The sequence below is a fragment of the Podarcis cretensis genome (genome assembly GCF_951804945.1).
Source record: "Podarcis cretensis genome assembly, chromosome: 17".
Lineage (NCBI taxonomy): Eukaryota > Metazoa > Chordata > Lepidosauria > Squamata > Lacertidae > Podarcis > Podarcis cretensis.
The window spans coordinates 5,568,086-5,582,739 of NC_137187.1; the positions used below are offsets into that span (position 1 = coordinate 5,568,086).

Below are 14,654 nucleotides of genomic sequence, written 5' to 3' on the forward strand. Positions count from 1 at the left end.
GATACGTGGCGCATGCTTCCTCCCCCTCTACGCACGCGCGACGGGAGAAGCCGAGGAAGCGTCTCTGTGGGTTCGTGCCTTGAGCGCGCGCGCTTGCCGTTTTTCTGCGCTCGCTCTCTCTCTCTCTCTCTCTCTCTCTCTCTCTCCCCCCCCCCCTCCCGCGCTCAACCAACGGTCGCCACGATGCCGCTGCAGTTCGAACTGTGCCCGGGCCGGCCAATCGGCGGGGACCACCCCTGCTTCATTATCGCGGAGATTGGCCAGAACCATCAGGGGGACCTGGAGACCGCCAAGCGGATGATCCGAGTGGCTAAGGTGGGGAGGTGGGCGTGGCCAACGGGGGTGGCAAAGTGGTGGGTGTCGAGGCTGGGTCAGTCGGGCTGAGGGGCGAGAGGCGGGAGGATTGGGAATGGGAGCAGAGCGGAGGTGGCCGGCGGGTTGCTGCCTGTTCTTGGTGTTTTCTCGGGTATCATGGATAGAAGCTGCATGAGAGGGGAGATAACCAAACAATAATGGCTAATTAATGATACTCAGGGAAGCAACTTAGTGTCAGGTGGGGGACTGTCAGGCAAAAAATAAAATAAAATGGGAGCTGTCAAGAATTTTATTATCACTTATTTGATTTATATTACCACCCTTTAACCAACATCTTGGGGTGCTGCATGCACAACGTTAGGAACATAATTTACAGACATTATGATTGCAACATAAACAGGAATTGTTCGGGACTGGACCTAACCATCAGGGGTCCCTTTACCTTTAGAGAGCATAATAATAGACAACATAATAATAAAATAGTCGTAATAACAGTCCCTAAGGCAGAGATTCACAAACTGTGGTCCAGTGACCCGTGAGCCTCATGCAGCTGCACCAGGACGTTGTAGTTGTTGCCACAGACAGGAAAAACTGTTATGTGGTCCGTCAAGCCTCTCATCAGTATTCAAGAGGTCTGAGGGGGAGAAAAGTTTGGAGTGGGAAAGGGTGATGGGGATGTTTGGCACTTAAAGTTTGTAAAGGTAATGTGTAAATGATGAGAATTGGGAGATTGTAAACCACAAACCAGTTATCAAGGGGCACTTGGATTTTAGCTCTTTAAAAAACCCCTCCTGAGATCGTTTTATGATATTTCCACCTTATCCTTCCTTCCAAGGGGTTCAGGGTTTCATCAGACCCAAGTGACATTGTGAGCGTCAACCCTGTGAGATTTGGCTGAGAAACAAGAGCATAAGATGAGGCTGCTGAATGAGGCCAGTGGCCCATTTTGTTCAACATCCTGTTCTCCCAGGATGTTCTGACCAGCTTCCTGTGTGAAACTGGCAAGTAGGACCAGAGCATTTCCCCCTCCTGTGGATTCCAGCCACTGGTATTCAGAAGTATTACTTCTTCCAATTGTGGACGCAGAATATAGAGCCATTCTTCTGTAATGGCATCTGGGCTTAGTTCCCTTTTCAGCCATTCAACTATGTCATGGAGCTACAGCCATTGCATATGGAGCTAAAGCTCTGTTATAATGCGTCCTGTTGGAGGATGCGCTGATGGAATGATCAGAAAAGCACAACATTGAATTCCTATGTGATTAGAATTGGGAACTGGTACCATCATTGACCTTAAATGGTTCATTAGTCTGCAAGACCCTAATCTGAAATTGAAAGAGGAGTCTATTCGCTGTACCTTTCCTTTGTTTCAATGGCTGTTTAGCTCAGTGTACATCTGACAACATCCTAGCCGTGTACATCCTAGCCGACGCCTCAGCGACTAGGGCTTGCCGATCGAAAGGTCGGCGGTTCGAATCCCTGCGGTGGGGTGCGCTCCCGCTGCTCGGTCCCAGCGCCTGCCAACCTAGCAGTTCGAAAGCACCTCCGGGTGCAAGTAGATAAATAGGGACCGCTTACCAGCGGGAAGGTAAACGGCGTTTCCGTGTGCGGCTCTGGCTCTGGCTCTGGCCAGAGCAGCGATGTCACGCTGGCCACGTGACCCGGAAGTGTCTCCGGACAGCGCTGGCCCCTGGCCTCTTAAGTGAGATGGGCGCACAACCCCAGAGTCTGTCAAGACTGGCCCGTACGGGCAGGGGTACCTTTACCTTTACCTTTACCTTTACCTTTTACATCTGACAAAGACCACAGAGCTTATTCCACAATAAACTTATTAGCTTGCGTACACACCGTACATTAAGGCAGATTATTTCCCCCAAAAGAATCCTGGGAACTGTGTTAAGAGTGCTGGGAACTGTAAGTGTGTGAGAGGTAATCTCCGGTCCCAAAAGTCTTTAAATAGTGTGTATGTAGAAGAAGAAGAAGAGTTTGGATTTGATATCCCGCCTTTCACTCCCCTTCAGGAGTCTCAAAGCGGCTAACATTCTCCTTTCCCTTCCTCCCCCACAACAAACACTCTGTGAGGTGAGTGGGGCTGAGAGACTTCAGAGAAGTGTGACTGGCCCAAGGTCACCCAGCAGCTGCATGTGGAGGAGCGGAGACACGAACCCGGTTCCCCAGATTAGGAGACTACCGCTCTTAACCACTACACCACACTGGCTCCCAGCCTATGTCCTTAAGGTGTCTCAGAAAGGACTCTTCAATACAGTGGTGCCCCGCAAGACGAATGCCTCGCAAGACGGAAAACTCGCTAGACGAAAGAGTTTTCCGTTTTGGAGGTGCTTCACAAAACGAATTTCCTATGGGCTTGCTTCGCAAGACGAAAATGTCTTGCGAGTTCCTGCGGGTTTTTTTTCCTTTTTCAAAGCCGCTAATCCGCTAAGCCGTCAATGGGCTTGCTTCGCAAGATGAAAAAACCGCTAGACGACGAGAATCGCGGAACGGATTCTTTTCGTCTTGCAAGGCACCACTGTATTTTAAAAATTTGCATTGGCATGGTCAGTTCAAGCGGTGTGCATGCCCAGGACTGAGATGGGCATGTTCAATAACCTTTAAGAACTATTGTAATGCTTGTGTCTTTGTAGGAATGCGGAGCAGATTGCGCCAAATTTCAGAAAAGTGAACTAGAGCACAAATTCAATAAGCGAGCCTTGGAGAGGCCATACACTTCCAAACACTCTTGGGGGAAAACTTACGGAGAGCACAAGCGCCACCTGGAGTTCAGCCATGATCAGTATCGAGAGTTGCAGCGATATGCAAAGGAGATTGGCATTTTCTTCACAGCATCAGGCATGGATGAAGTAAGTGAGATGAAGTTTTGTTTTAAGAAGGAGCTGCCACATCTGACATTACCCGCAACTTGGTACGCAGGGAACACAGGGAACCAGAATTTCAGAACTGTCCTTAGTCCACCTTCAGCAGGTTAGGAAAAGAGCTAGCACCAGTATTTTTAGAGCAGTGTCTTCTATCTAGTTGCAACCTTTTCAGTATAGATGTAAAAATCCCATATGTTTTCCAGTGTCTGACCATGGTCCCTGCATAAGGGTTGCCGATTCCCCCAGAGGGATCCTCTGTGGTGAATAGTGTCTTGTCCCGTGACTGTAACACTGAACGCAGAAGTCAAACCTGCTGAAATTTCCATTGCGGAATGTATGTACTGGTGGGTTTTTTGGAAATTTTGAATCCGTAAGTGCTTTGCTGATTGAATTCAGATTTAGCATCTTCACTGGACTTCCTTTTTTGTGCTTCAAAAAAAATCACTTATGATTACAATAAAGCAAAACAAGTAAATGGTTGAATATTGTTCTGAAGTTGCGTTGGCATGCATTTCACAAGAAAAACTAACAAGGTCATTACAAATCATTTATTTATCATTACAAATCATTTAATCATATACAAATCATTCATTACAAATCATTTATTTTCCACATGTATTTCAGCTGATCTACTTTTGCACACTGGGGGAACTTTTAAGAAAGCAGAGAAGCTGAAATATTTAATTAAGGAGAAAAATAAAGCATACTTAGTATAGTTTTAATGCTTTGTTCAAAGAAACTCAAAACATGACAATTCATGATTCACTTCCCTTGGAGGCAGTCAAGTCTGCTGCCCTCCAGTTGTTTATGGGCTTCAGCTTCCATTAGTCTCAGCCATCAATCATTGGTCAGGGATGAGGAGAGCTGTGCCAAGGCCTCTGCTGAGGTTCACATTAGGGGTGGGGTAGGTGTCTCTCTCAGCTTTGCCTGTCTCTCTCGGCTCAAGTTAAAGCAACTGAGGTGCATAAAATGTTGAGATTTTTTATATCAAGCACTGTGTCGGGGGTCTGACAAGAAGTCTCTGAGGCCACTGGGTTTGAGGTAACCAGTTTCCAGTGTGCAGCACTTTGCCTTCAGAAATGCTAACAGGATACGGATATTATGGTACATCCTCATAGAACTGTAGAATTGAAAAGGAGCCCCGAGGATCATTTAATCCAACCCATTGCCATGCAGGAATATACAGCTATCCCATAAGGGGATCGAACCTGCAACCTTGGTGTTATCAGCACCATGCTCTAAGCAACTGAGCTAGACTGTCTGCTTGGTGGACCTAAGGTGTCTGATTCAGGGTTGGTTATATCCAGGTAGAATCAGTGGCATTGACAAATACTCTGAGGCAGATCTGCATCCTCCTTCATTGCTGATGTGTGGGGTTGGGAGGGGCCTTATTCAGCCCAAGGACATTCCCTCCTGGACAACATTCCAAGGGCCACATGTCAGTTGTAGGCGGAGCAACGGATGCAGATTTTACCCTTGCACAGTAGGCTAGTTTCTGCACATACTCATCCCCAACCCTTCCATCCAGCCAAGCAAGAAGCATGATTAGAATTAAAGGATACATTCCAGCCACAGACAATATTACCAAAAAAAGAGTGCAACACCGAGAGTCCTGAGGGCCAGATAGAGAAGCTTGGAAAGCTGCATTTGATCCCCAGGCTATTGTTAGTCACTCTTCTGTATGTTTGGGTTACCATGAACTCTAGTTTTTATTTGTATTCCTTGTGTATGAGCATAGCCATGTGCTGTTCTGCTGTATGTTTCTGGGAAAGGAGACACATTCATCCAGCTACAGTGTCTTTATTTGACAGGTAGAATGTTAATGTTAGGAATCTTTGTGTTCTTTTTTTTAAAAAAAGTATTTCTTCACAGATGGCTGTAGAGTTTCTGCATGATCTGGATGTTCCATTTTTTAAAGTCGGATCAGGAGACACTAACAATTTCCCATACCTGGAAAAGACAGCCAAAAAAGGTGATTTGCTAATAACTTGCTTAATATAGCTACTGTTTCTACTCTCCTAATGGTATCACATCTAATGAGAGAATGTATGAATTTGATAGAGCAGCCTGCCTTATTACAGTGGTACCTCCGGTTGTGGACGGGATCTGTTCCAGAGGTCCGGCCGGATCCCGAGGTTTTTGCAACTGGAGAGACCGCTTCTGTGCATGCACAAGCAGCAGTAGAGCGATTCTGCACATGCGTGTGCGGCAAAAACCCGAAATATACTTCTGGGTTTGCCACTTACGTATCTCGAAATTTACGTAAGCGGAGCGATACGTAAGCGGAGGTAGAACTGAACAGTAGTACCTCGGGTTAAGTACTTAATTCATTCTGGAGGTCCGTTCTTAACCTGAAACTGTTCTTAACCTGAAGCACCACTTCAGCTAATGGGGCCTCCTGCTGCTGCTGTGCCGCCGGAGAACAATTTCTGTTTTCATCCTGAAACAAAGTTCTTAACCTGAGGTACTATTTCAGGGTTAGCAGAGTCTGTAACCTGAAGCGTATGTAACTTGAAATGTATGTAACCTGTATATCCAAATTAGATACAATTGTAAATATCAGCTAGCATAAAAAATGACAATAGTTCTTTCATCTGCATCCATAAAATCTAGTAGAAATCTTCTACATTCTTCTCCCACACTCCCATTAATGATGGATGGGTAGAGGAGGACTGCCATTTTCAACTGCAGTCATGGTTTGGTCCTTACCTCCTATGAGGAAGAGGGACTTTTCAGTGGTGGCCTCACAACTCTGGAATTCATTGTCTGTCAACCTCTGAAGGATCACTGCACTCCAGTCTCTTAGAAAGACTCTGCAGATATGTTTCAGGTTCCTTACATGACTTTTTATATACCTATCTGTGAAGTACAAAACTGGATTTTATGTTCTGGACTGGTTTATTAGTATATCTAGCTTTTTGAGTATTGAGGTATCTATAGTAATTGTTACTATAGATAATTAGTAATAATAGTAATAATATTACTATTATTACTATCTATAGTAATCTGTTGCATTTCAGGTTATTTTTTTTAATCATGTAGGTTCCTTGGAGGAGCTTTGCTCAGAAAAGTGGCCTATAAATAGGGAGGGTGTACAGGCCCCAAGATTTGTTGTTTATCTGTATTTTAAAAACATCTGACCTGTCTCAGTTGCTCTGTGCTCTCTCCACTTTAAATCTGCTCTGGGTTGTGGGGTGCTTTGTATGAAACAAAACTGTGTTCCCCATTCATTAAATGGGGAGTATAAAAATGGCTGCAACTTTCCCCCTTATGGCCAAAGTGGATGAAATTTACAGGCAGAATCAATGAATTCTGCCAACCCTTAGGCTTTATACCAGTTAAAGGACACATTCCAGCTAAGCAAAAAGTACTCAGGATATCAAGGAGGGCCATTGAGGGGTGTGTTCTGGAGTGGAGCATGGCTTGGGTGGAGTCCTGAGAACCAAGTGAAGCCCCAGAGACAACTTAATTTGTGTGCGCCAGCTGCAGAAATGGCATAGGTGGGCTATGACTAAGTGGGTTGGTATCAATCCATCCAGTTTATAGGCAGATTAAAAACTAATTGTCAAGTAATTGACCAGTTTGTGTAATGTAGCTGTATGAGACAGAATGTTGGAGTTACAAAATGCTCTCGGTGACCTTCCCTTCTAGGTCGCCCGATGGTGATTTCGAGCGGGATGCAGTCAATGAACACAATGCAACAAGTTTACAAGCTGGTGAAAGCCATTAACCCGAACTTCTGTTTTCTCCAGTGCACCAGTGCTTACCCTCTTCAGCCTGAAGATGTCAACCTTCGTGTCATAACGGTCAGTGAGGTGGGGTGAAAGGCATGGCAATTCTCCTAAGGTGCCTTATTTTCCTTCTGAACCAATTAATTGAGCAAGACAACAGATCAAGTGCAGTTTAGAATTTGCTCCAACTCTAAGGAGAGGCCTCAGCCCAGCACAGAATTAACTTCCTAAACCTCATTCCGTTTTCTTCAGCAGACTTAAGAGCTCCTTGACTGTGCTTAGGAGATGGATTTACAATTTAATATTGCGACAGGTGGTGGCACTTGTTCACCGATACACACAGGTATGCCTTTATAAAGGCTAGATTCAATGTTTTCCCATCAAATGTGTTGGGTAACAGACTCTCCAACGGACAGATCTCACTCCTCTGCGACTGTAAAAGTGGATCTATAGAATCGTTATATCATATAATCTTCTGTTGTCCATTACATTTCGGCTTCATGGTCCAAGTTTCTGGCCCCGTATTTATCGAGAATTGCTGACGGACCTCAGGAAGCCCAAATAATATACCTATTAAACAACGAAGATACAAGTAGATCCCTTGCAGTCGCTAGATACCTGATTAATGTTTTATTTCAAAAGAGGAGGAATGGAGCACTGTATGACTCTGACAGCTTAGCTAAACTTAAGAACCATTAATAAGTGCCAGAACCAAGACGCATACCCCCCCAAAATCTGATGGATTTGAATTGTGGTTTACATAGAGGGAGCTTATTGTGTATAGTGTTTACTTAACTGAAGTAAAATTGGTTTTATACGGGTGTTTTAACTTGGAACTGTTTAAATTGTATTGTTTATGGATAAATTTGGATGTATTGTTTTCGTTATGGGCCAATGGCTGCAATAAATCTAATCTGAATCTGACTGTGCTTAACTCTGGCCAAAGAAAGTTGCACATAAAGCACAACTAAATTTCATAGCGTTTTGTAACAGCTAATGTTGGTGATTAACTGTCCTCTTCTTTGTATTTACCATCAACTTTTCTATCCTTCTAGGAATATCAGTCCGTCTTCCCAGATATTCCTATTGGCTACTCTGGTCATGAGACTGGGATAGCCATTTCCATTGCAGCAGTTGCTATGGGTGCAAAAGTCCTCGAGCGCCACATTACACTGGACAAAACCTGGAAAGGCAGTGATCATCAAGCATCCCTGGAGCCAAAAGAACTGGCAGAACTAGTGAGAAGCATCCGGATGGTGGAGAAAGCCATGGGGTCCCCAGTTAAGCGGCTCCTGTCCTGTGAAGTGGCTTGCAATGAAAAGGTAAATTTATTATTGAGTGCTGCAAGACCCACTTATTCTGGATTGCTGATAGTGGCAGCAGTATTCATACACATCCATCCTAGTAAGGTCATAGAATCATAGAATCATAGAGTTGGAAGAGACCACAAGGGCCATCGAGTCCAACCCCCTGCCAAGCAGGAAACACCATCAGAGCACTCCTGACATATGGTTGTCAAGCCTCTGCTTAAAGACCTCCAAAGAAGGAGACAGGAGACTCCACCACACTCCTTGGCAGCAAATTCCACTGTCGAACAGCTCTTACTGTCAGGAAGTTCTTCCTAATGTTTAGGTGGAATCTTCTTTCTTGTAGTTTGGATCCATTGCTCTGTGTCCTCTTCTCTGGAGCAGCAGAAAACAACCTTTCTCCCTCCTCTATGTGACATCCTTTTATATATACAGAGATTGCTTTGTAGTGCTTGCCTGCCACTGTAAGAAATCCTTCTACATGTGTCTCCCCACTTATGCGCAATTGACTCCCGCACGACCACATATGCATGTGCTGCCGGGAAATAATTAAAGAATGGTGGGAGAGAGCTGGAGAGTCCCCGAAGCCTGAGGAGGATGTCGGTGAGTGTGGAGGAAGCCCCAAAGAAGCTGGAGGCGCAGCAGTGCTTTGTTTACACGGCTCAGCTGCTCTGCCTGTCAGCTGATGCGTGGGGTAGCGCAGCAGCAGCTGCTTTCCCCATGCATCCTCCAGCCTCCTGGCGGCCCCAGAGCTTCATTTTTTTTTAAAAAAATGTTTATTTTGGTTTTATGTAATAAAACAGATATTACAATCGAACAAAACAACAGAGAAATACAATAAAAAACAACATAAAAAACACAATATAAAAACATATAACAGAAAAAATAAAAAAGAACAAAAATTAAAGAAAAATTAGTTTTTTAATTCTTATCTTTATAACCCTCTTTCCTGACTTCCTCACATCTCCCTTTCCTGGGTTCCCCTTTACTCAATCAAATTTAGCAGCTCCTTACCCTTTTTCAAATCTTAGTCAATATTATACATTCCAACCTATTATGTCTTCTATTTTCCCTTTCTTTTTAAATACATTTTTACATATTCTTTGTAACTTAATCCCTTATATCCTTTGTTTAGTTTCGACATAATTTTAGTCTGGTCTTACCCTTTTTTCTTAAAACATTTTTACATATTTCTTTTTACTATGTCACTGATGCCATATTATCTTTATATCCAACATCATTTTAACATTCAAACATTTTGCAATGTTTTTGGAGATATTCTTTGAACTTCTTCCAGTCCTCTTCCACCGACTCTTCTCCCAGGTCTCGGATTCTGCCAGTCATTTCTGCCAATTCCATATAGTCTATCACTTGCATCTGCCATTCTTCCAGAGTGGGCAAATCTTGTGTCTTCCAATACTTTGCAATGAGTATTCTTGCTGCGGTTGTTACATACATAAAGAGTGTTCTATCTTTCTTTAGCACCAATTGGCCGACAATGCCCAGAAGGAAGGCCTCTGGTTTCTTAGGAAAGGTATACTTAAATACCTTTTTTAGTTCATAATAGATCATTTCCCAGAAAGCCTTAACCTTTGGACATGTCCACCAAAGGTGAAAGAATGTTCCCTCAGTTTCTTTACATTTCCAGCACTTGTTATCAGGCAGGTGATAAATTTTTGCAAGCTTGACTGGGGTCATGTACCACCTATAGATCATTTTCATAATATTTTCTCTTAAGGCATTACATGCCGTAAACTTCATATCGGTGGTCCACAACTTTTCCCAGTCAGCAAACATAATATTATGACCAATGTCCTGTGCCCATTTAATCGTAGCCGATTTAACTGTTTCATCCTGAGTATTCCATTTTAACAGCAAGTTGTACATTCTCGAAAGTATCTTAGTTTTAGGTTCTAACAATTCTGTTTCTAATTTCGATTTTTCCACCTGGAAGCCTATTTTTTTATCCAAGTTAAAGGCCTCTCTAATTTGATAATAATGTAACCAATCTCGCACTTTATCTTTTAATTTCTCAAAACTCTGCAATTTCAATGTGTCTCGATCTTGCTCTAGTATCTCCCAATATTTCGGCCATTTGGCCTCCATATTGAGTTTTTTCAAAGCCTTAGCCTCCATAGGTGATAACCACCTTGGGGTCTTGTTTTCCAATAGTTCTTTATATCTTATCCAGACATTAAACACAGCTTTCCTGACAATATGGTTTTTGAATGCTCGATTAGCTTTTACCTTGTCGTACCACAGATATGCATGCCACCCAAAAGCATTATTGAACCCTTCCAAGTCCAAAATGTCAGTGTTCTCAAGAAGTAGCCAGTCTTTCAACCAGCAGAATGCTGCTGATTCATAGTACAACTTCATGTCTGGCAGGGCAAACCCCCCTCTTTCTTTAGCATCAGTCAATATTTTAAACTTTATTCTGGGCTTTTTGCCCTGCCAGACAAATTTAGAAATATCTCTTTGCCACTTCAATTCTAGAGCTTCAATTCTAGTTACAGGTATTCATAGTATGGATTGACAAGAGAGCAGCAGAGAGAGCATTTAAAGCAGGGGTCAGCAAACTTTTGCAGCAGGGGGCCAGTTCATTGTAACTCAACCTTGTGGGGGGCTGGACTATATTTTTTTTCGGGGGGGGGGGGGAGAACAAATTCCTATGTTCCAGAAATAACCCAGAGATGCATTTTAAATAAAAGGACACATTCTACTCATGTAAAAACATGCTGATTCCTGGACCGTCCGCTGGCCGGATTGAGAAAGCGATTGGGCCGCATCCGGCCCACAGGCCTTAGTTTGCCTACCCATGATTTAAAAGGTGTTTAATACAGGTGCCCTCCCCTCTGTAAGACGTAACTGGAGCTGCTTGGGATTGAACCTGTAACCTGCACGCAAAGCAGATGTCCTGTCACTGAGTTGGCAAAGGCTGTATTAGATGCAGTGCATATACGCCTCCCTTATTCTTTTACCTCTAGTTTCCGGATCGGGTGTGTGTGTGAAATAGCAGCATAGTACAATGATGATGATGATGATGATTTATTTATTCCCCGTCCATCTGGCTGGGTTTCCCCACCCACTCTGGACAGCTCGCAGTAGAATATTAAAACACGATAAAACATCAAACATTAGAAACTTCCCTAAACAGGGCTGCATTCAAATGTCTTCTAAAAGTCAGAGAGTTGTTTATTTCCTTGACATCTGATGGGAGGGCGTTCCACAGGGCAGGTGCCACTACCAAGAAGGCCCTCTGCCTGGTTACCTGTAGATTCACTTCTCACAATGAGGGAACTGCCAAAAGGCCCTCGGAGCTGGACCTCAGTGTCTGGGCTGAACAATGGGGGTGGAGACGCTCCTTCAGGTATACTGGGCTGAGGCACTTTAGGGCTTTAAAGGTCAGCACCAACACTTTGAATTGTGCTCGGAAACGTACTGGGAGCCAATGAAGGTCTTTCAGGACCAGTGTTATATAGTCTCGGCAGCCACTCCCAAGTACAGTGGTACCTCACAAGACGAATGCCTCGTAAGACGAAAAACTCGCAAAACGAAAGAGTGTTTTGTTTTTTTGAGTTGCTTCGCAAGACGGGTTTCCCTATGGGCTTGCTTCGCAAGACGGAAACGTCTTGCAAGTTTGTTTCCTTTGTCTTGCAAGTTTGTTTCCTTTTTCTTAAAACCGTGCATTCACTTCGAGGAGCAACTCATAGCACACGGTGTGGTAGCCTTTTTTGAGGTTTTTGAAGACTTTGGTGATTTTTGAAGCTTTTCCAAAGTCCGTGCTTCACAAGACGAAAAAATCGCAAGACAAAAAAACTCGTGGAACAAATTAATTTCGTCTTGCGAGGCACCACTGTACAAGACAGGCAAGCAGGAGGCACACCATGCCCTATGCCATAGATCTATGAGCCCTCTGCTGCTGAGCAGCTGTGTCCCAAACTGCTGCTGCATGTACCACTTGGGGGCTGCACCTAAAGCACAGGCTCACCTCCCCAAGACATAACCTCCTTCTACTTATCTTTCTGTAGTTGGGAAAGTCTGTAGTGGCCAAAGTCCGGATTCCTGAAGGTACCACACTTACGCTGGATATGCTCACGGTAAAAGTGGGGGAACCCAAAGGATACCCGCCAGAAGACATCTTCGACTTGGTTGGCAAGAAGGTCAGGATAAATATTGGTGAAGATGAAACCATCGTCGAAGATGCCATTGAAAACCATGTGAAAAAAGTGAAATGCTAATTTGTGACTCTTTTTTTAATGGGACCTTGGGAAAAAGCACTGTGGTAACATACTAAAACCAGAATGTGCTGAATTTCAAATGAAGGGTTTTGGGGAAGGGAACCTCAATGTGATTTTTTTCTTGTGGGTAGGCTAAAATGTCAATACAATTCCGTGTAGTACTTCTTGAGGAATCTTTAGTTTCTCTTTATTGCTGAAAGCTTTTTGCAAAGCCATGACACAGTAACCTACCCAGAGAAACATTTCTGAAAGGTAGTGCAGGGCTTTGGAAAAATATGTATTTGTGTGGGCAGGATCAGCGCCAACAAATGAATGCTTCTAAATTTCTGTGAATGCCTCTTTAACAAGACATATGTGTTCCAGGACTTTTGTAGTGTTTTCAGAATTCAGAACGAGACATTGCTATGCGACCTGCAATACTTCCAAGATATATACTGTACAAGAATCTCCTCTGTGCCCTTGATCTTGAGTTTTCTCCTCGTCCCATCACAAAGAATGGCAGAGGGAAAACTGAATGTATACAAGCTGTACATGGTTGCTGCAGTCAACTAGGTGTGTAAACTTCTCAAAACAAATCTTTGGGGCCTAGGTGTGCTGTGTGCCTTCAATTTTAGCTATTCAAATTTTGGGAGAATTAAGGCAGTGTAGAAGTTCTAGGATATAATTTGGGACAGCAGTGATAAAAGAAACAATTCATCTGACAGGAGAGCCTATAAGATAGCATAGCAGGAGAAATCATGTGTCTAAAAATGGGCTGCCACTCAGATTCATGAGCATTTAGTAGACTTTTAACATTTCAACCTGTCTCCACACCATGAAGGCTAGTAACACGGAGCTCTGTGAGAGAAAACTTAACGGTTGCAGTAATGTATTTATTTGGAAGGAAAATCCCACTGCACTTGGGTGGGTGCACAACTGAGCAAGCATGCTTAAGGTTGGAGTGTCAGACTTTCAAGGTTTTCCAGATCATGACTATTCAAGATTTATTGTAATGAATCTAGAAATGTTTCTGTTAGGCAATGGAGCTTGTACACTTCTGCCTTAGCTTGATAATAAATTATTGTTATTGTTATTGATAATTTTTGAAACTTCTAATAAATATCATTTAAGAAAAAAAGGAATGTGTTTCACTTAAAATAAAGGCCAGAGGTTGTTTTTTTACTTGAGCTCAATTTGCTTTAAGCATAATCCCCATGCATAGGGTGTGGTATTGGGATTGCACCAGCTCACTTGCCTTGCTCCTGCTTCCCTCTGCACTGGGCATCACATCTGCATGGATTGTACGCACACAAGGCCTGATTTATGTAGACTGTGCTGTCACAAAATCCAGGAAGCTGGATGGCATGACTCGGCCCTATGCTCTGCAAACATTCTGTCCCAGGCTGTGGATGTCACAGGAGGGCAGGGGTTAAAGAGAGTCAGCACAATCCTGATCCCGCACTCTGTTCTGATCAAATGTCTGCACAGGACTTGTCTGAACCATGATTTTGCTGTTAATGATTGAGTTAAACACTGACAAAATAATGGCTGATGGGTTTTTAATTTTTTACTTTAAATGGACAATAAAACTTGGGCAAAGTTACTTTTTCTCCGCCAGTTCGTTTTTATGGGGAAATCTTGGGGTTTTTTAGGTTGCAGAAGGGATGAACTGACCAGTGGCTCCTGTGGTCTTTTGACTTGTAAAAGTCATGCTGGGAGCGTGTCAGTTGCTAAAAATGTGCCATCACTGTAGCCTGAAATGATGGGTTTTAATTCACAGTGACCAGGGCCATGGACAACACATAGCTAGGCAAGGACTGTGGCTGGAATACTATACAAAGTGAGCTATTTTGGAGCAGGAATTTTTCAACCATCACCAGAACGTCAAAATAAGGCAATTCTCTCCCTGTGGATTTGTGCCTAACTCTCACCCTGGCAAAGTTCCCAGCTGGAAGGGCAGGAAGAAGAAAAAGGGGTGTGTTGGGGGAGGGTCATAAAAGAAGAAGCAGCTTTGCGCTGGAGGCAGCAAACTCCTGTTGCTGCAAAAGGCCTCTGAACAACTAAAAACCTTCAAATGAATAAAGCTCTGTTTATGAATAAATGGCCATGGTTGCAACAGATAAAGGCAGACTCCTAAAAGACAATATCATATTTCAACCGTTTCGATATGGCATCTAGTTATTAATAATGCCACTGATGAATCACTTCC

The 14,654-nt window shown here is 43.5% G+C and overlaps 1 protein-coding gene across 3 annotated transcripts in view; it reads left to right on the forward strand.

Moving 5' to 3' along the window:
• Nucleotides 1-14,048, forward strand: part of NANS (N-acetylneuraminate synthase) — a 29,315-nt gene extending 15,267 nt beyond the window's left edge. For 2 of the 3 annotated variants that reach the window (XM_079959683.1, XM_079959684.1), the window contains exons 3-7: nucleotides 2,957-3,172; nucleotides 5,060-5,159; nucleotides 6,839-6,993; nucleotides 7,974-8,240; nucleotides 12,257-14,048. In XM_079959683.1, coding sequence (XP_079815809.1) covers nucleotides 2,957-3,172; nucleotides 5,060-5,159; nucleotides 6,839-6,993; nucleotides 7,974-8,240; nucleotides 12,257-12,466 — 948 coding nt within the window. In that variant the 3' untranslated portion in view covers nucleotides 12,467-14,048. Of the gene's footprint in view, nucleotides 1-169; nucleotides 316-2,956; nucleotides 3,173-5,059; nucleotides 5,160-6,838; nucleotides 6,994-7,973; nucleotides 8,241-12,256 lie in introns of those variants that run through there. The other variant, XM_079959682.1, reaches the window with a different exon arrangement.
• Nucleotides 14,049-14,654: the final 606 nt, after the last annotated feature.